The following is a 25230-nucleotide window of genomic DNA, read 5'->3' as shown; positions in this document are numbered from 1 at the left end:
TCAGCTGCTCTCCACGTTGTGTTTTTGAGACAGGGTCTCGTAATAAACCTGGATCACACAGGGTCAGCCAGACTGCCTGGCCGGTGAGAACCAGGAACCCTTCTGAGCCTGACCCCCAGCACTGGGGTTACAGGTGTGCACGGCCAGGGGGCCAGCCTTTTTCATGGGTGCTGGGGGTCTAATGCAGGTCATCAAGCACTCTACTGCCTGGGCCGTCTCCCACCTCGATCTCTGTCTTTAATTGTGATGTTTAGTCTGCTTCCATTGAACACTGTGACCTTTGAACTTTTTGTTTTGAAGTAACTTTAAACTTACAGAAATATCGAAAGGATAGTACAGATTTTTTTTTTTAACATGCTTTGGCTTACTCTCCCCAGGATTAACTTCTCACCCGACAGTTAACATTGTTACACTGTTGTTGGTGAGTCATGGCCCTTAGTCCAATTTCCCAGATTTTTTTCCCCAAATGTCTTTTGTCCAGCTTCATATCCAATAAAACATCTCATACTAAACTCAGACATCAGGTCGTCATCATCATCTCCTTCTCCTGCTTCTCCTTCTTTGACGAGGTCTCCCTACACAGCCTGGGCCAGCCTTGAACTCAGAACCCTGCTCTACCCCAGTTCCCTGAATGCTAGGGAGACAGATACCCACTGCAATGCCTAGCGCTTGGACATCTTTTTTTTTTAAAGCATTTATTATTTACTTTTTGTGGGTGAGTATGTGCACCAGGATATGCATATGGAGGTCAGAGGGCAACGTAAGAGGAGTTGGTTCTCTCCTCCACCATGTCCTACAGATAGAACACAAATCATCAGGCTTGGCAGCAAATGCCTTGAGCCACAGAGCCATCTATCTGGCTCCTCTTGTGTCTTTCTAATCTTCTCGGTGTACACTTCCTTAGTGTGGAGACACTGAACGTCTAAGCTCTAACGATTACACTGACTCCACCCGACTCCGCTCTGCACACTGGGGATGGGACCCCGGGCCTTGTGTGAAGCCCAGGCAAGCGCTCTGATCACTGAGCTGCCCAGCCCTTCCCTGAGCGTGTCTGACATGTCCACCTGGATAGTGTTCCTCCATCCGTTTGGATTCGTATGGTGTTTCTCAGGGTTCAAACACGGTTATGCATTCTGTTCACGGCAACACAGGTCGCATGGGGACGCTTGGTGCCAATATGCGCAGTCCTGTGGTGCTGGCTTTTAATCATGTGATGGGGTTTTTCCGTGGCTTAGTGCACCATGTTGCCATTCATTTTCCGTCTTTCCCCCTCAGATTTTAGTCTCGGTGGGGCTTGCTCAGGATTAACTGCACGCACGCTTAGCTCACACGTCTTTGTAAACATGCACTGCGACGATGTCACTAACTCACAGCAGTGAGATCCCATTGCCGTCTTCCGGTCTTAGAATACTGTCATATCTTTATATCTAAATGTTAAGATTTTGGCTTTAGCCAGCTGCCTTTCAGTTTGGGAAAGCCTTCAGATCCTCACACTTTCAACTCTCACTCTGATTTGGACATCCATCCACTTGCAGCCCGTGAATATCCCTTTTCCCCTGTGGTGTGTGTCTCCTGGACAGTCTCTCAGCTTCCACTTATCTGGAAATGTCTTTACTGGATATAGAAATTATTACTGTTTTCCTCAGCATTTTACTGATGCTATTTCAAATCTCTGTGGTTTTTTTGTTTTTTTGTTTTTTTTTGCTGAGAAGTTGGTTGTCCTCAAAATCATGTCCGCTGCATGTCCCCACCTGCTGTCTCCACTGTGTGTGTGTGTGTGTGTGTGTGTGTGTGTGTGTTCACATACATGCTGGGCATCTTCCTCAATCTCATTTCACCTTACTTTGTGACGCAGGGTCTTACTAAACTTTCTAGTTGACTAGGCTGGCTGGTTAGTGAGCTCCAGTGACCCCACTACTTTGTAGCTCTGGTGTTACCGATGGTCATTGCTGTATCTGACTTTTCCTGCGGGTTTCTGGGATATGAACCCTTGTAGTGCGCACTTTACCTGCTGAGTAGCCCCTACTGTCTCTACGTTTAAGACTTTGTTCACTTAAAGTTTTTATTATAAACTTACTTTGTGTGTGGGGGTATTTTGCCTGTAGAGGTAGGAGAGGGTGTCAGCCCCTCTGGAACTGGAGTTACAGGTGACTGTGAGCTGCCATGTTGGTGCTGGGAATTGAACCGGAGTCCTCTGGAAGAGCAGTCAGTGCCCCTTGACTGCTGAGCCATCTCTCCATCTCCAAAACTTTATTAATTTTTAGCAGTTTGTTGATAATGTATCCCAACGTGGTTCTTTTTGCTTATAGCTCTTAAAACTTTTCTGGTGTACAAGTTAGTGGGGTTTTTTCTTTGTTTTTGTCAAAGTCATGAAAACTTTGCCAATGATTTACTGCTTCCCCATTTTCATCCTCTGACCCTGATTCTTTAACTACATTAGATGGGTGGATTCTTTCTCACTGGTTCCTAAAAATTTATTTTCCTTCTGTTTGCGTATCTGGGAGTGATGGTTGTGCATGTGCATGTATGCCATGCATGTGGAGGCCAGAGATTGACCCTGAGTCAATCAGCCTGTCTGTCTGTCTGTCTGTCTGTCTCCCCCCCCCCCCTCTCTCTCTCTTGCTTTCTTAGTTCAGTATCTCTTTCTGAACCTGCAGCTAACTTGGCTGGCCAATGAGCCATGGGACCCTTCTGTCCCCACTTCCCCAGCTGGGAGCACAGGAGCTCAATGTCCCCACAGCTGTTTTGCTGAGAGGCTGGAGATCTGAGTCCTTACGCTAGGCTGCAAACACCTTCCTATCTGCGCTTACCCCTCAGCCCATCTCGTGGTGATCTGAGCACTAGACTAGGCATTGTGTTCCTCTGTGAGTTCTGGGATTTGGTTAAGCCTAGGGGTGAGGCTGCTCAGAAGGCTGAGGCAGGAGGATTGCAAAATTCAAGCCAGCCTGAGCAACTCAGTGAGACTCCATCATAGGATAAAATCTAAGCAGCCAAGGCTATGTATCCTGGTGGTAGAGGGCTTGCCCCACATGATTAAGGACCTTGTTCTCCAGTAATGAAAGAGCAGAGACAAAGCAAACCTCCGGCTTTATTAGCTCTTTTTGGGTGGTTTTTCTTTTTGGGTGGCTTTTTTCCTTTGGCTGACAGCTCAGCTGCTGGCTCATCACTTTGTGTTGGTGTGGCCTGCTCTGACCCTTCGCCACTGTCAGTCTGTGGAGAGCACAAGCATCAATCAACTCAATTCGACACAATGCCTGTCTCCTTTACAGATCACATCAGGGCTCGGTCTCCCTGTTTCCTCTCTTTGTATCCAAATAATCTTCCAGATTGTTCCAAAATGCTCGCCCAGTAGTCGGCTTTTCACCAACTGATGGGCATTTACCGTTGTTTCTGCTTTGGGCTATTGTGAGTAACGTTACTGGCAACATTGTGTACTTAAGTTTTTGTGTTGGGGAGATACCAAGGAGCAGAATCTCTGGGACCCAGGTGGCTCTGTGCCTAACCCTTCAGGGAAATAGCAGACGGTATTTCCAAATGGCTGCAGCATTTCCCGTGAATTCTGTGCGGATTCTAATTTAGCCACACCCTTGTTAGCATTTGTGAATTACGGCCACCCTAGTGGGTGTGTGCTTTGATAGGATGTGAAGACAATGTTCCCCCAAAAAAAATCCATGTGTCTGCTGTTGGGGACATGCTTTGGCCCTTTGGGATGTGGGACCTTGTGAGAGGTTCTTCAGTCACTAGTGATGTGTCCTGGAAGCAATTATGGGCTGGGCCTGTCCTGTCTCTGGCTCTGCTTGTAGCTCGTAAGATGAATAGTTTGCTCCACCCTGCACTTCTGTCATTGTGTGGAGCCATAACCAAAGGCTCAAAGCAGTAGGCTACTGGCCTTGGTCTGGTACCTTTAGAACCGTGGACTAAATTGACCGTCTCACTTTGTAGTTAATTGCGTCTGGAATTTTATTGTAATGATAGGAAGCTGCAGTCGTCTTGTGGCTGTATTTGTTTTGTTAAGTCAGACTCTCACTACTCTCCTGGATGGGCTGGAACTCGCAGAGATCTACTTGTCTCTGCCTCCTGATTGCTGGAATTAAAGAGATCTACCGCCATGGGAGGCCAGTGTGACTATAGTTGGAGTTTGGGGAGGTAACAGATTAGCTGATGCAAGAGAGTTGGGCCCTGCTCTGGGCTGGTTGTGGTTTGAATCCTTCCAGGGTCGTGTGACAGAAATCAGGTCCTCTTTGTGACGGGGATGTGAGGCACTTGGATCGTACCACAAGTGGAACTGTCAGGGAACTGCAAAGGAAGGGCATGACCAAACCCTGGAAATCTCAAAACCTGTTAAAATCCCATCCTGAGACGGGCAGGAGTAGCGCTAACTCCTTCTCTGTTTCCATGCCTACCTCAGAGCATGTGACCCAGAGACCTCAAACCAGGTGGGCACAAGTAGTCAGTCATGGAGCCTGGAATGTGTCTCCATGCTAATGAGGTTTCTCACCCCAAAACAGCAGAACCCTCGATTCACTCCCAGTAAAGTATGTGTGTTCAAACTCACCCCCAATAAAGAAATCCAAGATTGTCTCAGAGAGACAGATCAGCGAAGGCCTTCAATTCAAGGAGCCATAACCAACCTGACTAGGATTCCGCTCATCTAACCTGGTACCACAGTGGGAGGTGATAGAACTTTAAGGGGTATAGCCTAGGATAAGGTAATCATACCATCAAGGTATGCACTTCCCCAGTCATACCACCCAGTATAACTGACAAGGCCATGGGGGTCCTCACGAAGGCCAAAGTGATGAAGTCAACTGATCTTGGTCTCTAATCCTATGAAACAACGAGCCAAGTAAGTCTTTTTCTTTCTACATCACCCAGCCTTTGGTATTTCGATATAGTAATGGAAATTGGACTCCTAGAAGCATTATGCTGGGACTGGTGCTCTGATTAAAACCACGCCCTCTCTTTCTCCCTCCTATTCTCTGCCTGCCTCTCCCTCTCTGATGTGGGAGTGGTCAGAAGAGGGCATCGGCTTTCCTGGAACTGGAGTTACAGGCTGTTTGTGAGCCGCTGTGTGGGTGCTAGAACTGAACCCTAGTCTTCTGCAGAAGCAGCGAGTGTTAAGTGATGAGTCTTCGGTGAGCGACCATCTATCTATACGCCTGTAGGAGCACCCTTACCAGAACCTGACCATACAGACATCCCTGACTTTGTGCTGCCAATTTCCAGAAATATATGAAAATAGTATTTTGTTACTGCAGCCTGAGTAGGTAGGGCATGGTTTTGTAGAGTGTTTATCTGACGTGCATGAGGCCGTGGGTTCCATCCTCAGTAACACACACACACACACACACACACACACACACTCTCTCTCTCTCTCTCTCTCTCTCTCTCTCTCTCCCTGCTGGTTAATGATGTTGAGTCTTCTTTGGAGAAATGTCTATTCGGATCTCCCTGTTGTTTAGTAGTGGGGTGTTTGTGTTAGCACAGAGACATCAGGTATATGATTTGCAAGTATCTCTTTTGAGGTTTCCAAGTTACTTATTTTGGGTTCATTGTTCAACTGACGACAAGTTTGAACACACTAATACAGACGCCTCACTGACACAGTGCTGCTTTCTCATCTGTTACTGAGGGAGGAAACAACCTGCTGGTGTTTGGAAAATCAGATCCACTATGATAAATTAGCAAAATGTAGGTCTTCTGATGTTCATAGAACTTAATGTTTTCTCAGAAGTAGAAAAAAATATATATGTATTGATTGGTATCCTTGAGGTTTCTAGCCAATCAGAAGCCCGGGGACTTTCCTCTGGGACAGATACGTCGAGCTAGCTGACGGTGCTGGAACAAGGCTTGTATTAGGGCCAGAGTCTCAGGGACGTTCAGAATACACACTTAGCATCTTTCCATAGGTTCAGAAGGCTAGAGAAGAGTGAAAATCCTTCAAATACAAAAGCAAGCAATTTGCGATAGAAAGAAGCACCATTGTATACAGATGGCATAACAGTGCAGACTAGCCCATGGCGTTCGTGGTTGTTAGTTGTGGTTTACGGTGATAAGACAGAAGCCAGGCCTGAGCAAGTTAGACTATTCTGCAGGAGAGCGGTACCCCAAGTCCTTGGTGTGCCTCTTTCTTCTGAAGAAATGCAAAATGAATTTAGTTCTGCATTTCATGGCACCCCTTAAGATGGGAGCCTGCCCAAGGCCACTCACTTTCTTCTTTTTTCTTTCTTTCTTTTTTCGGAGCTGAGGACCGAATCCAGGGCCTTGCGCTTTCTAGGTAAACGCTCTACCACTGAGCTAAATCCCCAACCCCGCCACTCAACTTTCTAACAGAATGTTAGACTCACACTAAGCATTTGGAAGGTCTCATCCTGTTCTAGTAACAGGTTTGTCACCGGTTGGTGAGTCACACTTGTGCCAGGTTGCAGCTTTGTCTGTGTAGTACATTTTCCTAGATCAGTTGACAACTGATAATGCTTCACACGTGTGTGTGACACATGCACAGTGCTCCCCCTCCTGCCATTTGTCTGTCCCATAGTGAGACTGTCTTGAGGTGGACAAGACCCAGTGTGAGGGCATCTGGACTTAGGAACTAGCTGTGTGGCCTCGGGGTGGCACAGACCTCTCAAGGATGGTCATTTGCCTGGGGTTCATACGCATGTCTATCTCACTGAGTGCTCTGAGGCCCAGGCCCAAATGAAGTTCTGGGTCAGAGGGCATCTGGGCACTGCAGTCACCTCTGCTTGTGTCCCCACGTTGCCCTCCAGAGGTGAACATGTCATTGCACTTCAGGAGGGGAAAAAGCTGCCAGGCCAGAGCTGCTGATCTTGTGTGCACAGGGCAACAGGCTACAGTGCTGGGGGAGAGAGAGAGAGAGAGAGAGAGAGAGACAGAGACAGAGACAGAGACAGAGACAGAGAGACAGAGACTGACTTCTCATCTGTCTTTGGTTATCCACACTGTTGGGCTTCTGAGCCCTGGGTTGTTTCACACAGCGCTGGCTCATGTGGAACCTCCACAAGGGTCCCTGGCCCGAGGTCTGTGAGTCCTGTATTCTAAACTTGCTACGTTTCAGGCTTGAGGGTTCATCCACACTGCAGCACAGTAGACCAAATTGGCTTCTCCTGTCCACACCCACAAGGGATGCATTTGCTGTCAGCCATCCAGTGCTCAGCATATACAGGTATCCTGAGGTCTTGGCCTCCCGAGGGCATACAAGGTGAGATCATTTAATACATTCCTGTGGGATCTGCATTCACTCCAGCGTACTTGATGCTTTCTGGAGAGGAGAAATAAAAGACCTTTTTAGGACAGATAACTAAGCAGTGTGGCTCATACCCACATCATACACTAAATGTACAAGTGGGGACTTTCCCTGTCTGGCTGTTAGAAATGAAATCTGTGTCTCGGGATGCCGTGGAGGCGCCCAGGACACGGTGTGCTGCCTTCAGCTGCTGCCAGCGTAGTCCTGCCTGATGGTCATGACTGATACTTTGTTTCCAGACAGTGGCTCCACCTATTGTCTTCCCAGACACCAAATCCTTGTCAGGTGTCGGGCAGTAGTTCTCACCTCTGCCCGAGTTGTTGCCCTGCGGGTGCAGCTTCTGTAACATACTACTGGTTAGCCCTATAGCAGCCATTGACCCTAGCCTTATGGTGGCGGCAGTCCTATTTGGGTGGATGAAAACCAGCACCCCTCGGTGGACCCTTCCTAGAACCCCCTGCACACTGCATATCAGATCTTGAAAAGGCTGGATGGCCAGGAACCGCTTGTCCAGCCTGCCCCGATCAATCCATCCTTTCTTTTTTCCATTTCCCTTGGTAATGCTCCCTTCCCTTCCTGTTGAGTGTGGGAGATTTGGCCACACACATGCACACTTACCTGCACTCATGTGAGTGCGAGTGGCCAAGATGCTGTAACAACGGGGCACCTTTGCACAGGCTGTTTAATGTGTGACTCCCGTGGTGTGACAGGATGCTCTGACACAACCCAGAACTGGCCGTTTGCCTTCAAAAAGTCTACATTTATACACAAGAGGTTTTTAAAGTTCAGAGAGAGCTCTGATAGATACGCGTCAGAGCCTCTTACCAGCCAAAGCCTTGGGCATTCGCAAACCTCTGAGCCTCAGCGTCTTTGTTTCTAAAGGGAGTTTTGAGAATTGACTTCTGAGAATTTGGAAGGCTTCTTAAGGATGGGACCATCTTCTTTCAACTCCAGAGTATCATCTTTTTAAATGGTAACTAAGTTATAAGGACCCAAGTAGCTCTTCCGCAGTGCTGGAGTGCACCCATCACTACGGGGTTAAGAAGGCAGTAGGCAGGGGATCCCCCCAGGGAGCTGCACCCATGCTGGCTCATCAACACCTTCTCTTTGGCCTTTGCTACTTAATCCCATTTGGGATTCCCAGTTACTTCTTTCAGCCTGGAGATTCTATCCATGTAAGAATAATGATACTGAGATAGTAAAGGCAACAGCCAGGGGTCCTCGAAGATGCCTTTGGCGCCGTGCTCTGTTCTAATTTTGTTTGGTTTCTTTTGCCGTCCAGGATGCTCTCTAACTCATGAGCTCAAGTGACCTTTTGCCTCAGTCTTCCAAGTAGCTAGGGGCTACAGGCTGCGTTTTACTTTTATGTTCTATACTACAGAGAAAGTCAAGAAACACCAATTACCTATCAGACCCTGCCTTTGATGGGGACTGGAAACATGGCTCAGTGGTCAAAAGCACTGACTGCTCTTATAGATCCCAGCACCCATGTTGGCATGCAGTGATGCAAAATTCCAGTTCTAGGGGGTCCTACTGACCTTTCCTGACCGCCACAGCACCGGAAACACATGTGGTTCACATACATAAGGCAGCCCCCCCTCAGGCACACACACACACACACACACACACACACACACACACACACACACACACACACAGAGCTTAGTCAGGCCAGACACACACCTTTGATCCAGCACTTGGGAGGCAGAGGCAGGTAGATCTCTGAGAGTTCCAGGATAGCCTGGTCTACAGAGTGAGTTCGAGGACAGCCAAAGCTACACGGAGAAGCCCTGTCTCAGAAAAAGGAGAGTAAATTAGTCATGCAGCCTTGTGATCGGCTCACTGGTTCCCAGTGGTCTCCATGTCTCTTGACTGCTGGGCTATCACTCACTGTTCATACAATGGGACCCAGCTTCCTCTCCTACGGAAACTGACCGTTCTTGGGTTCTTGGGTTCCATGAAACTTTCGGTTGTTGTTTTGCAGAAAAATATGGAGGTAAGGTTGTTCTGATTATGAACATTTGGTTCATTGGTATATACTGTTCTGTTTCCTTGCCTTCTGTGAACCAGCGAGACTTTAAACACTGAACCATGGTGTCTTTGAACAATTAAAGACAGCCTGGTTAGCACCGGCTATGTGTTACTTATTGAAGTGAGTCTGTAGACACCTGTGACCAAGTTCTGTCACTGGGGACAATGCAGCTCTGTAGACGAGTGATTTATCTGACAACGCTGAATTTGCATTTTGTGGTAAAGTCTGCCTGTTGTCTAGGATGTAAGCTCTGGCTGACATGGCACCTTCTGAAACTAAGGCTTCATCAAACCCTGTTAGAGTGAGTCAAGGTTCTCTCTCTGATGCTTCTAACGGGTCCCTGGTCCCTTCCATATTCACACGGGAAGATTTGGGGGTGAGTATGCAAGGATTCGCCCACCCAGAGAGCAAGAGCCTTGTGGTCCAGATGTAAGACCATTGCAGGGGCAACTGTAAGACCTGCTTTCTGAACATGAAAGGTCGTTGTGGCTTTAGGTCTGGTGGACTCAAACCTGGTTGCAACGCTTGTGTGAATAGACTAGGAGCTTCTGGATTGAAGGGAAGGTTTATGGAATTGCTTGAGAGCATGATGAATTTGATGTGGTGGGTCTGTCCAAAAGTGGTAAACAGGACAGTGAATGTCATCGGGGAAGTTTGGCCATGAAGGGTAGAAATTGGGTTGTAACTTGAGGGGAAGGAGAGGCAAAAGAACACTGGGAGGTGGGATAGAAAAGAGCACTGACCTGGGACAGGAGTGTGAGAAGACGGGAAGGCAGGCGGTACTGAGACCTGTAGCTGTTCACACCGAGTGGGTGCGTCACATTTCTTGTCTGCCTTTTGGACCGAGCCAGGCTGTCCAGATCTCCTCCTCGCTGGTCCTGAGGCCACACTACGCTTTTTGAAAATATTTTTATTTTTGATTAATATATGCATACTGTATACGTTATTGGGATTCTACAAGCTATTGGGGACCCTTTTATCATCCTCACCCGACTTTTCAGCCCTGGAGGAATCACTAGAAATTACTAGACTGTATTCAGGTCGTCACCTTTGAACTTCCACACGTGACAGACTGTGAGGCATGTGTCTTCCGCGTTCGCCTCTAAGCCTACCCGTGTAAATGTTAAGGGTTGCAGTCTTCTTTGTGACTGATTAACAGTCCGAGTGGCATGGCTGCTGCCTGCCATGCTTTCGTGCTGGATCCTCCTGACTTTTGCCTAGTCCACTCCCCAAGGTCCCTTCTCATGGCCCCTGTGGCCCTGAGGAAACAGGCCCCTCACCACGAGAGGAAGTCCCCCCCCCGTGCACCCCATCTCCACCTGAGCCTTCCTTGGTACCCAGAAATTGCTGTGACAGCCTCATGCTCTGCCAGTTTACCTGGCTGAGGCTTCCTGGTGGTGTCTGGCAGCTCCTGTGTTTCATTTTCCCGCTTCCTGTGTTACTTCTCTCCCAACTATGACTGCTGTGCTTCCTACCTGACCCTTCCCCATTGCCGTCCACGCCTCCCCTCTGGTGCCCGGCACGGCAGCACATCTGTAACACCCCACTTCTGTTCCATTTTATTAGTTCCAGCTGTGCGACTTAGTCTGAAAGAGGCTGGGATCCTGTAACCCAGCACAGCTCCATGTTCACCCCTTTCTTCGGATTGGTAGGTATTTAGTGACTGATTAATTAATTAATTAATTAATTAATGTGATCAAAATGTTTGAGAAGTGATGATTTTAGCCCAATTAAAGATATATTTTTCTTTGCTTACCACAGAAACTTGATGTGTTCCTTCCTATACAGTGCGAATCACTCCCCCCAAACTCCTTAACTGTGGAGTCCTCTTTCCTCAAAGTAAGTGGCTGAGGTGATCCTCTGCCAGGCAGAGGTGGGTAAACTTTCCAGACCTGAGACTCCGATGCCACCCAAGTGGCTGTTGCTACAGCAGTGATGTTTGAGAGCCTTTGGCTCAGCTGTGGACCACTGCATAGGGAAAGTGCTCTGTCCTTTCCCAACTGAAAAATAAGAATTGATACACGCAATCCGGAGAGGCCACAGTCAGCCCATGGACCACGGGCATTGTAATTAATACCAGCGCATCCTTGACAGAGGATGTTCTATGCACTTCCTGGTCCTGTTCCTCTCCCCTGGCCTCTCATATACATCCGGCATAGGGCCTAAAGAACCATCTGCTTCCTTCTGAACATGATGCCTGAATTAGCATGCCTGTGGCTCCCACCCATGACCATGGCCGTGTGCAATGCCCTTTCGCACATGCGATCTTGTGACAGCATTCTGCAGGGTTCTGTGAGCCTGCCCCCACCCTCCACGGACATGTGGCAGTCTCCTCCAAGCTCCCAACGATGCTCACACATAATTTCTTATAGAAAACCTCGCACATTCCTGTAGCTGTCTGGTGTAAACATGCCCGGGCTATTTAAAAAGAACCCCTCTATTTATCACTGTGCCCAAGGCAGGTCTGGGTGAGTTGGTGTCAGAGGAGCATACCCACGCTGATGGAGCTGCCAGGAGAGGAACAGGCAGGAACACTGAAGTCTGGGGAGTCCACACAGATTCAGGACAGTCGGCCTTTGAGGAAGGACTCCGAAGAAACTGCAGATTGACAGTAAGAGGGGAAACTCTGCCAGATGCCGGGGGCGGGGCATCGAGGAGAACAGAGGCCCAACAGGGGAAAGATGCAGGAAACCCATGGGGAGTGTTGGAGGAGACTCTGAGGAGAGGCTCAAAGGAAAGGGTCATCTCACAGGAAACCACTGGCAGGAAGGTGCACAGAGTGTGGAGGGAGGTCCCAGCAGGCGGGGAGTCACGGTGCCCATCTGGCTTGCAGCTGCCCAGGGTACTGGAACTAGACCTTCACTCAGATGCCTGTTCCGTGCCTATGCCAGACATTGGCCGGCCCTCAAACACCTAAATGAGTCCCTGCCTGGAGGCAGAGCGTGGAGAATACACTCATTCACGCCCAGCCACGCCTGCGGCCAAGGACTTGGGATGTGAGGGGCCATGACGCTGGTCATCCTGATACTGACCTGGGGTGCTGAGAGGCTCTGGAGGCAGTGTGGATTCTCACTCTTCTCCATCCTGACTAACGTGGCGATGCCACCAAGCCTGCTAGGTTCCACTTTGCCATCTGTTACCTAGAAAGAGGAGAATCTCCCACAGCAGCCGGGAGGGCGTGAAATGAGTGTAGAGCATGTCCCTGCTGGCAGTGCTGCACCAGGGTGGCTCTCCTGTGGGATGGAGTTTCTTCTCATGGCTTATTCTTACATTTTCTGCAAATGGGTGTATAGCAAAGTGAGGCCCAAATGTTATGTGTAAAGATGCAAATCCTAAGAAATTCTAAAACTTGGAGTATGTGAAATAGCAGCTTCTTACCCGGTCTCCTGGAATTTGACATGAACTTATTATGTGGTGAAGAATCATTGGATTTCCCCATACCTTTTCTGTATGTAAAGGGGGCATTTAGAATGCTACCGATCAGGACAAACTAACAGTTGATGCCCATGGTACCATGACATTTATATAAATTATAGGGCTGTAGTTTAGTGCTGGACACTTAACAACATGTGAGAGACCCTACGTTCCATCTCCAGAGTGGAAAAAACCATTAAGCCACTAAGCTGAGCATGGCCAATGAAGCCTAGAGTTCTAGCACCATCACTTAAGACATGGGGACAGGAAGATCAGGAGTACAAGGTCATCCTCAGCTAGATAGCAAGGAGTGTGTGTGTGTGTGTGTGTCTGTGTGTCTGTGTGTCTGTGTGTCTGTGTGTGTAAGTATGTGTGTTTGTGAAAGTTGAGTGTGTATGAGTATGTGTATGTCTGAGTGTGTGAGAGTATATGGGAGTATGAGTGTGAGTATGTGTGTATGTGTGAGAGAATGTGTATGTGTGTGTGATAGAGAATGTGTGTAAGGGTGTGTATATGTGTGTGTGTGTGAGAGTATGTGTGTGTGTGATAGAGAGTGTGTGTGAGGGTGTGTATGTGTGTGTGTGTGTGTGTCCGCACGTGCATGTGCACACATGTTAATATGCTGTAGTTTCCCTGGTGGCATTCTGAGTGTGTCTGCTCCTGGAGGGTTGTGGTAGGTATGTGTAGGTAGGTGTAGATGCTGATACTAGCCACAGGAGGAGGCTCCTGGTGATGAGTATCATTTCCTAAACACTAGGAAGGTTCTCTCTGTCTCATTGTTTCACACTTCAGAGTAAAATCCAGTTACCTACAACATGACTATTAAACGAGAACTGAAAGCCAGGAAGGAGATACATGCCTACAATTATATCACTCAGGAGGATGAAGAGTTCAGGGCCAGCCTAGACTACACAACAAGAGCCTGTTGGGGGAAAAAATGAACTAGAACCAAGCCCATTAAAATCAGGAACAAGGGCTGGAGAGCTGGCTCAGTGGTTAAGAGCATTGACTGCTCTTCCAGGGGTCCTGAGTTCAAATCCCAGCAGCCACATGGTGGCTCACAACCATCCAATGCCCTCTTGTGCTGTGTCTGAAGACAGTTACAATGTACCATATACATAAAATAAATCAAAAAATAAAGAATTGACCTCAAAATCAGGAACAAGAGGAGGTTGTCCATGATCCTCACTCTTTTTCAATGTGGTGCTTGAAGCACTAGATAAAGCAGTAAGATAAGAAATGGAAATTAAACAGGCACAAATAGAAGAAGTCAAATTACCCATGTTTGAGGTTGATATGACAGAATACCACAAGAGACTCCCAAAATTCTACTAGAAAACTTCTAGAAAAGATAAGTGATTTCAGTGGGCAGGATACAAAGTCAACCTTTGACCTCTTTTATAAGGGGATAAATGTCATTAGAAAGAGCAGAGCAGTCATGGCTTAGTCTGCTGCGTGTAATTTAAAAAAAAAAAAAAAAAACAGGCTATTGTCTGTCTGTGACCTAGGCCTGCAGTCTGACCTCTCCCAGTTCCCTTTGCTCCATCCGGCTTAGCCCAGGATCGATCGCAAACGTGAGCTGCTGTCTGAGCTCCACCAGCTCCCTGTCGGCTTCTCTTTTGTTGCTCCGGGCTAGCTTTGCCATCTACCTCGACCCAAGAGCTGCTGCCCTTGCTCTGGCCCCGCCGGGTTCCCTTTGCTCCTCCCAGCTTAACTTCGCCAAGCCACTGTCACCGACCCGGCTTCTATCTCTACCCACCTTTGCTCAGGAGAATGAAAACATTCAGACAGCTTTATTATTTTAGAACTTGCCAGATAGCCTAATTGCTGGGCACCGAATCTCTTGTCCTAACCTCATCAGCATCAGACAGTCTTTGTCGACCTCTTTGGCGATCTGCCAGTGGCGGAGGCTGCCAGTTCTATCTTCCCCAAGATCTTACATGGTGGTTTCGTGCTTTTCCTTCCAAGGCCTGACTGAAAAGCCTCTTTCCCTGTGTCTCCTCTCCTCCTGGGGCCTGGAAGTCCCATCTGTCCCCTTTGCCCAGCAATTGACTCCCTCCTTCTTTATTGATCAAATCAAGAACCAGTTAGAGAACCAGACTTCAGTATCAGCACCTCCCAATACTACTACTACTACTACTACTACTACTACTACTACTACTATTACTACTACTATTACTACTACTACTACTAATAATAATACCCTCTTCTCCCAGATATAAATTGAACAAACCCATAATTATTAAGTAAATTATATAGTATAAGGTACAAAGGACATTTAATCTATCAACCTGTCAATTAGACAAAGTACTCTACCATGTTTCCTAACTGAAAGAATTATGATTCTGTCCTTGGATTACGTTTACATTTTAGCTGTAATGTCATCTGAAAACCATGTCATCTGTTCTATAAACTCTCTCTATCAACGTTAAATGCCTTGAGTTTGGTTATGAGATTAAAACTAGTCTTTAATCCCATCAGAAGTCTGAGAATGACTAAATATTGCTTGAAAACATAGGAAGCACGAAACACAGCTTCTGAAATTTAATCAATTTGCAGAGACAGTTGATTGCTTGGACAGTCCCCCATTCTTCAGTATCTAGGAGCATCCGTCTTTGGCCTCTGGCTAAGGATCATCTATCTGACAGACTTATAATGTAGAATTATTTGAAGGTCCACTGACCCTGTCTCGGCAAAGCCAACAATCAGTTATCCTGTAAAATGTGTCCTTCTTTGGACAGTATTGTCTGCAGATGAAATGGGCACTTTTGGCCCAATGGCTGCCTTGCCACGATAAGTGACCTTGACTGGAGGTAAAGATGTTCAATGTCTCCTTTGAACTGGGAAGGGGTTGCTGCCCAGAGTAGGTATGTCTCATTGTCCAATGATTAAATAACACACATCATACTTTGTGGATCTTTAACATTGAGATATATATATATATATGTATATATATATATATACATGGTAACCTGAACTTCGATTACTTTCAGCTACTTTTAATTGAAGTATATTGAAAGCATCCTTTTGTAATTAAATTAGGACTCTAGCATGAGCATGAGTTTTCTATCTGACCCTTAGCTCACATGTTCGATTGTTTGAAAACAGTTCGTAATAGCAGTCATGAGAAGACTGTGTCTAAGCCTCTTATTTCTCAGTGTATTATATAGGCGTGATGCCTATCTAGGCGTGACAATAGTGATCTCAATTTTTGTATCAATGTAAGAACTGTTTATCAATGAAGACCTTAAATCTGTACCAAAATAAATTTAGTGCCAGTGTAAGAAAATATAATTTCAACTGTATCAATTATAAACATTTTTATCAATTAAAATTATAGTTACATAAGCAACTCCACCTATTTCCTACCCGTTCAAAATCATGACCATTCTCAATTTTCCTTGAATGACAACCTTTTTTATAATTTGTAAAATAACCATTACCAGACCCCCAAGCACGGGGACCTGGGCTGACGACTCACCATAACTTCTCCTGGCTGAACATGGGTGACAAGAATTCTTTAAAGGGGAGGAGATGGGTAGAACAATTAGCAGACTTGGTTAGGCCTTAAGAAAGCCAAGCCAGTGATTGTTATTCAGTCTCTGATGCTTAGAAGGCTCAGGGCTTGACTGAAGAGCTGGCTGGATCCATCTAAAGGTTGAATGAGGCAAGATAACCTGGGATCTGTGACATAGGGAGTCCAGGCGGGTCAGTTCAGCATGTCTGAGGAAGAATCTCACCAAAGCTGTACACTCTGCAGTGCAGAAATCTCAGACAAACGTAAGTGCCATCAAGATATCTGTATGGATCATGCTAGTCTGTGTAGGGTCTATAGACTAGTTAAGGGTGAAATTCTCCTCCTTGCTTGAGCATGTGAAAGGCAGCTCTCCTCTTGATGAGCCAATTTTAATAATAACCAGTCATAAGTCTTCATTTATGCCACATGAAGGAGGGCACCAAGAATCTTTACCTTTCCTGTTTGAGTCTCTTGAATTGTTCTAGTTCTTCAGGGGTCTCCCCCTGTCATATCTGATCCATATAACTCTGGAAGGGGTCCAGAGCCTAATCTCTTTTTTTCTGTCAACACAGATGTAGAGCCTTTCTCCCAAAATAGCATGTCCTTGAGCCAGCAACCAGAACAACTTTTAGTTTGACCTCTCTCCCAGAGGAATAATAATATAACCACAAAACTCAAAATCACACCCATTTTGGTGATTAAAACAATTTAAAACAAATAAAGTAAACTAAACAAATACTGTATGAGTCTATTTTTAGACTTTTTATTTGTCATGTCAGGAATGTTTAACCCAAAACTCTCGTGGAGCCCATGTTCAAAGAATTTGAGTTATCTTGTAAGATTTTTATAAATTTCTTTAAAACATTATCTTTTGTTTATTGTGTAATTTTAGGCTTTTTAAAAAAAAATCTGTCATGCCAGCAATATTTAACTTGGAATTCTCATGGAACCCATGTTTGGAGAATTTGAGTGATCTTGCAGGGTTTTTTTAAAACCTCTCTAAAGTATTTTTATATTTAATCTAGCTTGTGTCTGGTTTTGGAGGCAGTATCCTTGGTTTTATTGTCTTTCTCTAGTTTATAGCAGGGAATCTATCTGTAAGATGAGGACCCCCTGCCCCTGAGTTTTTGTTCAAGGTTTTCATGCTTGAGCCATCCACCGGCTAAGCTGGACGGAGCAAGGAGAGCCAGGAGGGTCAGAGTGGGTGCTGAGGTCACAGACCAAGACAATAGTGTGTTTTTAAAAATTACACACAACAGATAACACCCAATTTTGGTACCTGATTTTCTGCATAAAAATAAGTACTAAAATCTGCCTTTCTGAGCCTCTTTGGGCATGGGACAGTCCACTGTGGTAGATTAATATGATTGTCAATTGAATATAGAATCACCCTGGAAACATCTTTGGCTGTGAGAGATTTTCTACACTAGGTTAATTAGGTGGGATGCCCACCCCAAGCGCTGGGCTACATAAGAAGTAAAAAGCCAGCTGAGCAGTATTTGTTGGTTTCTCTTTGCTGACTTGTATGCAATGTGATGAGCTATCTCAAGCCTCTGCTGCTGTGATTTCCTCTCCATGATGGACTGTACCCCCTTAAACTGTAAGCAAAATTAAGCCCTCTTCCCTAAGTCTGTCCTTAAGAGATATTTATCAGGGGGTTGGGGATTTAGCTCAGTGGTAGAGCGCTTGCCTAGCAAGCTCAAGGCCCTGGGTCCGGTCCCCAGCTCTGAAAAAAAGAGAAAAAAAGAGATATTTATCAGGCAACAAGGAAAGAAACTAATCCAGAAACCTGGTACCAAGAGTGGGGTTATTGCTGTGATAAACCTGTCCATGTGGTTCTGAGGTCTCTAACTGATTTACAGAAACAATAATGGGAAGATTTGCAACTGTAAGGCTACAAAAGCCTCACTGTACTTCAAACATGAGTGGACCATTCTGGTGGGTGATTAGAAGATAAGAATGCTGATAAAAACACACACAGTGGAAGCCTGGTTCTTGAGGTCTCAGAAGGGAAGAGGGGTGTCTGGAAGTGTTTATGTAACTACTCCTATTTCTGGCAAAGAATCTGTTTGCATTTTGTCTATGCCCTGGGACGTATTAAAGGTAATGGATTTACTTGTCTAGCAGAGAAAAATTACAAGACAGGAGAATATTCAGGTTGTATCACACTATTGCTCACTGCTGTAATCAGTTCAGTGGGGGGGGGAGAGGGAGGGAGAGAGAAAGAAAGAGGAGGAGAGAGAGAGAGGGAGAGAGAGAGAACAAAAAGTAAAGCAGAGAGATAAGGAAAATGGGAAATTTGGTAAAGAAAAGCGTGTTAGCATATTTAATGTTTACACCTTTGGACAGGAAGGAGATAGAGAGATGGCTCAGTGGTTGAGAGTGCTTGCTGATCTTCCAGAGGACCCAAGTCTAGTCGCCAGCACACATGTCAGGACGCTCACAGTACTCTTTAGTTCCAAGGGATCCAATGCCTCTGGTCTCCGAGGGCACCTGCACTTAGATGCACAACCCCCACACAAATATATATAATTAAAACTAAAATAAATCTCTCGTTAAGAAGAAGTTGGGGGGGCTGGGGATTTAGCTCAGTGGTAGAGCGCTTACCTAGGAAGCACAAGGCCCTGGGTTCGGTCCCCAGCTCCGAAAAAAAGAACCAAAAAAAAAAAAAGAAGAAGAAGAAGAAGTTGGGGACATGGGGGGTTTCTTTCCTCCTCCTTGTCTCCAGCATCCCATGTTCTTCTCGGAGAACACTTGTAAGTCCCATCCTTGGTGCTTAGCTAATCCAGGATGATCCATCAGTATGACCTCTGGGGCCTTCACTTTTATACTACACAGCAAGGCACCGCAAACTGGTGGCTTCAGGTATCAGAACTCTGTTGCCTCACGGTCAGTTCTGAAAGCTGGTCACCCAGGAGCAAGGTTGTAGGGGCGTTGGTCCTGCCCAGGGCCTCTTTCCTCTGAGTCTGCCCGGCAATCGTGGGCGTTCTACCGCCTTCACATGGTGTTTCTCCCCTGTCTCCCTCATCATGCCTCCGAGTGTCCATCTAGGTCTGCATCAGATGCTGTGTTTGAAATTCTGAAGCCAGAGAGGGTGTAGCATCCCCTGGAATTGGAGTTACTGACAGTGGTGGGTGCTGGGAATCGAACACAGGCCCTCAGGAGGAGCAGCTCCTAACTGCTAAGCCGTTGCTCCAGCCACTCAATTGTCTAAGGGGTTTCTAAGGCTGCTAGCCATTCTGAATCAGGACCCAGCAAGTGATCTTGTTCTAACATAGCCATTTCTGCAAGGCGCTGTTCCCGAGTGAGATCTGCATCCCGAAGAATGGGACACTAGTTCTCCCAGCATGCCCCTCTTAGAAGACGCAGTGCCCCTCGTGATGCCTCTGGCTCCCTTGCCCTTAGCATCCTCTACAGCCTCCCTCCCTGGCCCTTCAGCACGTCTCACAATTGGCCTCTTTCCCGAGTGGGGTTGTAATCGCATTGGCTAAGCACCTTGGCCAGGACCGTCTCCTTCTGTTCTTAGGGATTAGGGAAATAGTTGATATCACTGGGCATCCATTTGGATGGATGGATGGATGGACGGATGGATGGATGGATGGATGGATGGATGGATAGATGGATGGATGGATGGGGGAGGGAGGGAGGGAGAGAGGAAGGGAGGGTGAGTAGATGGGCAGATGGGTCTTTGGGTGGATGGGTAGGTGGAGTTGGTCTCAATTGGTCTTGCCAAGCTCACTTCCCATCATTCCCATTCAAGCATTTGTCCTCAGCCTGACTGTTGGCTGCCGCTGTCCACACCATTCTTTCTCAAGATCAGGTTCCAGGCCTCTCTCCAAGGCTTATCGTAAGCTCCATGTCCTAGCTGGTCTCCTTCCAGTGATGTCTCTCTTTCCCTGACTCTAGTACTAGCACTGGGACCTCTGCTTGTGGCACTTACCCAACTGGAGTCCTGGGATAGGGGAGGCTACGATGAGTCTATGGGGTGACCCTAGCTGAGATCCTACTGGCAGCGTATATGGAGACTGAACGGCCACCTCCTATAGCCAGGCAGGATTTCCAGTAGAAGGAGGGGCATCATCAACCCACACACAAAACCTTCAACCCAAAATCTCTATACTGAATTGATTTATAATGACCATTTTCCATACAAACTCATGTTGCAAGCCTAGGATAGGAGGACACATCTCTAATCTCAGCCATGAGGGGCCAGAAATAGACCTGGTCTACACAGTAACTTCCAGGCCAGCCCGGGCTACCTACATAATGAGACCCAGTCTCAAAACAGTCCTTTTCTCACACGCACCAGCCTGAAGGTGTCTGCATTAGAAAACTTGTGAATATTTGAAAACTCATGACAGATCCTGGAGTCCCATATGCAGAGAGACCTGCCCGGGCAATTCTGATACATAGTCAAGCATGAGATCTGTTAGTCCCATCTAGCCTCCTTGTGGAGAGGCCAGATCACATTATCAAATGGTTTTCCCCTCATAAGCATATCCAGATATGGGCTTCTCAGTCAAATCTGGGCATCTTGGATCTAAGCAGAGCCACCAAGTACCTCATAGTTGACACTTGACGACTGTTGCTGCTTACTGACTCCCACGTGGGCGGTCCCGAGCCTGACTCAGTTCCAGTACTGAGCACAGTGCCATCAGTAGTGAGAGTCCTCCTCTGGAAACAAGGAAACACGTGCAGAGGTAATATCCCCCGTCCTATACAATGGATCTGCAGTGTAATTGTTTATTACAATTGGGGATCAAATCCAGATCGATAAGCAATCTTCTGCTCGATAAGCAAGTCTTCTGTCACCGAGGTACAGCCTGAGTGTTAAGCCCCAGCCTTCTCCCTGTGGAGCTGTAGCGTACATGCTCTGTGTCCGGTTGGCCTTCAAAAACACTAGGTTATCCAGAGGCAGTGTGGACTGCGAAGGCATTGAGGGTCTGAGATGTTCAGGAACTTCTTCCCGTTGAGTTCTCTGACTTAGCCTCTCTGCTCTGACAGGTGACACGCAGGGCTGTGAGGCAGAAGCATTGACCCTGTGAAACCCCCAGCAGGGTGACCGGGGCACCGACATGTGTGTGACGGCCTACTAGCTTTACAAGTGTTTCATCTTCTCTTCCTTTTTTTTTTCAATGCTTTTAAATCCCCTTCCCTCTGTGGGACAGAGGTACCAGGGTGGCTGAGGGCAAGCAGGGTTCAGAGCCCCCTGGCACGAACTGTTCTGACACCAGGCTTCAAGTTGGGGCTGGCGTTTGAGAGTCCTTGGGCAGGGGGAGTGATCTGGCCCTACGCCCAGTCCTCTTCCCAGAAGACTCACGGAGGACTTGGTCCCATCCTAAGGGCATTGCGTGCCAAGGACCCAGGCCCTGAGAAATGGGCCGTGATCCCAACTGTCGGGCATGAGAAGAGACTTAAGTGGCCACATCACAGAGACAGTCTCAACTTTGTCATCTGAATGTTTTCTTTCCAAGTTGATGTTTTTCTTGGAGGTTGGCCTTGAATTTATTATATTCCAGGTAGATTTTTTTCCTCATTCCTGGTGGCCTCGTCACTGCGGCTGCTTCCTTGATCAATTCCAGTTGAATGGCCTGTCAGGGAAATGCTCACCTCAGCCTGTCTCTGCCCTACCCTAGAATCTCTCCTGTATGTACAGACATTCTCTTCAAACTCTTGTGTGGCTTTCCTCTCATGTGGCTTTCTATTGCTGTGGAAAAAAAAAAAAAACCACCACTGGCAAAAGGTAAGTTAGGGAGGAAAGGGTTAATGACAGTCCTTCCTGAGGGAAGACAGAGCAGGAACTCTGGAGCCAGGCAAGAACCTGGATGCAGGAGCTGATGCAGAGGCCATGGAGGAACGGAGCTAACTGGCTTGCTCATCCTACTTTCTTATATAATTCATGACCATGTTCCCAAAGTTAGCAACACCTACAGTGGGATTGGCCCTGGGCCCCCACATATCAAACATTAATCAAGACAATGCCTGACAGAATTGCCTATACGCCAATATTGTAGAGGAATTTTCCTAATTGAAAGCCCCTCTTCCCAAATGACTCTGGCTTGACAAAAGCCCAACCAGCATACCTCATCCTTTCATAGGATCTTGAACAGAGTTACCCTAATAAGGACTCAGATCATGTAAATAACACCACACTGAGGAGATGAGGTGAGCTCAGAGCCCCTCCAGAGAGCAGCCTTAGACTGTGGGTGAACTTAGGAGTTCTGAGACTTACTGTGTGCATGTTGATCTTTTCCTTTTCTTTGTGCCAGCATATCAAACTCTACATCGCAATTCACTATCTAACTGGTAACTAGATGGAGTGGGGATGCTGCACAGTGGTTCTGGGATAGGGGTATCCCAAGTATTGGGCTTTGTGATATACAACCAACCACATTTATAGTAAGTAATTTGGAATTCATTTGGCATTAAATTATTGACTCTTGAGGTGACCAGATACAATATATACTGAATCGCACCACAAAATCCCGAACACCATCTAAATTCTCATCTGGGCCACTGTTAAACTTTGACTAATTAAGTCTCACTGCTGATTGTAGATTCTAGCTGTGTTTGCATTTTAAAACATGTTTTCATTGTAGTGATATATGCTTAATGGAATCTGACCTATATTACCCTGCCAAGAGGAATTTGGACTCACCAGTTGGGGCTAATGTGGCAAAAAGAAGTAACCCTCCCTGTCTCAGGAAGTGGCTGGCATGGGGAAAGCACTGAGTCAGTCATTTTTGTGGCTTACCGTTGCCACGTTGTAGTTCCATGAGCTCAGAGAATATCCTCAGAGATAGCATTTTATAGTAGAGAGAATGGAAGAATAGAAATCAAAAGTAATGTTTGTCCCCAGTTCTCTGGTTGTGCACTTGTCAAAACAGAGGGGTGAATTGAGGCATAGGGCTCTTTGTCTACGTATGGCCCTGCTGTGTAGCCCAGACTGGCCTTAAACCTGTGACCCTCTTGCCCCTGTCTTCTAAAACAGCATACCTGCAGGGTACAGTTTTTGAGACTGAACTTTAGACAGTTCTTACTTACCAGAGAGTAGAGGTCTCCTCTCCCCAACATTCAGCTGCATAAATGTTTTTGGTCCTTTATGCCAAAACACTATTATGTGAAAATTTCAGTTCTTTGGGGGAAACTACTAAATGAGATAACTATTCCTGGGCCTTTGTGATCCACTGTAACACCAGTGAGCCACTGTAGCACCTGTGAGCCACAGTAACACCTGTGAGCCAATGTAACACCTGTGAGCCACTGTAACACCTGTGAGCCATTGTAACACCTGTGAGCCACTGTAACACCTATGAGCCACTGTAACACCTGTGAGCCACTGTAGCACCTGTGAGCCACAGTAACACCTGTGAGCCAATGTAACACCTGTGAGCCACTGTAACACCTGTGAGCCATTGTAACACCTGTGAGCCACTGTAACACCTATGAGCCACTGTAACACCTGTGAGCCACTGCAACACCTGTGAGCCACTGTAGCACCTGTGAGCCACAGTAACACCTGTGATCTACTATAACACCTGTGAGCCACTGTAACTCCTGCTGTGCACTGTAGCACCTGTGAACTACAGTAACACCTGCGATCCAGTGTAACATCTGTGATCCAGTGTAACATCTGTGATCCACTGTAACACCTTTGATCCACTGTAACACCTGCCTATCAGTGTCTGTACTGTTAGCTGTGCTGTTAGCCAGGGTCACCACAGACAAAGTGGTGCCCTGGGACCCTTAAAAGAGCACAACCAAGAAGGATCTCTGAGGCAACAAGAGGAAGATGCGTGGTGTTGTCCCAGACCTAGACATACATAGCAGCATCCAGAAAAATCGATTCCAAGGTCTTCAGCAGCAAGAGGAAGATAAAGTTGGCCATAGGCTTTGTTAGAGAAAGTCAGAGCCTGAATCGGCCTCTTTTCTTGTCTAGTTTGCCTCTTCTTGAAATGTTCTGGCAACTTTTTCACGATCATCAAGGAAGGTCTCCCACCTTCCAAGCCAGACCGACTAATCACTGCCTTCAACTTTCTCCCATCCTGAAGAGGCCTGGCCTGACTGCTCAGCCGCGTCCTGTGCCTTCCCACTTCCTTCCTCACTACCCCAAGGCCTCTTTAATTCTTCATCCCTCATAAAGTGTTCCCTGACTCATGGGAGTGAAACAATTCAACCCAGTTCATAAAAGTAGAAGATGAGTCCTCTGGACCAGAGAGACAGAGTAAGGAACTCAGCTGCAGACCCAAACAGTATGTAAAGAACTCTTTTCCTGTCCAAATGGGAAGAACCTGCCTGGGGAAGGACAGACATCTGTGGGACTGTATTTCCTTCACATCTGGGGCTCAGCAGACATCATTAGCAAGTGCTAATGGCTTGTCGGGTGATAGAAATCGTCTGAAATTGAGTTCTTCCCCTGCCTCAAGGGGAATGAGGAGACAGGTCATCCAGGTGTATTTTCTTGGGGGAGTTGTGAATTCCTTGTGTGCAGCTGCCTTGTGTGATCGTATTTTTCTTTCTCAGCAATAGAGATGATCATTCTTGGTGTGTGCATGTATGTGTAAACATACACACTCACACATCTTTAAGACGAAAGGGTTGAAGGTCTCACTCCCTATCCATCATGTACAGAGCTTGGAAATCACAACTCTGTCTCCCCACCCCCAGCAAATAATGCAGAGCACAAGTGAAGTTCAGAGTCCAGGGCACAGGCTCCCCATAACACTGAGATCTCATCTTAGGAATATGGAGTGTTCCTCCTCGTCGTCCTATACCCCAACCCCCTACCCGGCACACTCCTCCATGTTACTGAATGCCTGTGCACAGCAGTCTCTTTCACTCAGTTATTACTTTGAGTAGGTTCACCTGTATCAGTTGCCTTTTGTTGCGGTGATGAGACACCGTGACCAAAAGCAACTTCCAGGCACATTTATTTTGGCTCATGGTCCCAGAGAGAGAGTCCATCATAGTTGGAGACAATGAAGCAGGAAGCTGCAAACTGAA

General features: G+C 46.8%; 1 protein-coding gene across 5 annotated transcripts in view; it reads left to right on the top strand.

Annotated features, from left to right (window-relative positions):
- Window positions 1-25230, top strand: part of Wnt5b (Wnt family member 5B) — a 130267-nt gene that overhangs the window by 15321 nt on the left and 89716 nt on the right. The window contains exons 1-3 of one of the 5 annotated variants that reach the window (XM_087656202.1): window positions 10863-10944; window positions 11058-11135; window positions 11755-11907. The exons of the other annotated variants lie outside the window; for them this stretch is intronic. Coding sequence (XP_087512328.1) covers window positions 10921-10944; window positions 11058-11135; window positions 11755-11907 — 255 coding nt within the window. The 5' untranslated portion in view covers window positions 10863-10920. Of the gene's footprint in view, window positions 1-10862; window positions 10945-11057; window positions 11136-11754; window positions 11908-25230 lie in introns of those variants that run through there. 5 annotated transcript variants of the gene reach the window in all.

This window comes from Rattus norvegicus, chromosome 4 (genome assembly GCF_021556685.1).
Source record: "Rattus norvegicus strain SHRSP/BbbUtx chromosome 4, alternate assembly SHRSP_T2T, whole genome shotgun sequence".
In the NCBI taxonomy this organism is placed as follows: domain Eukaryota; kingdom Metazoa; phylum Chordata; class Mammalia; order Rodentia; family Muridae; genus Rattus; species Rattus norvegicus.
This window is presented reverse-complemented; position numbering and strand designations above follow the sequence as displayed.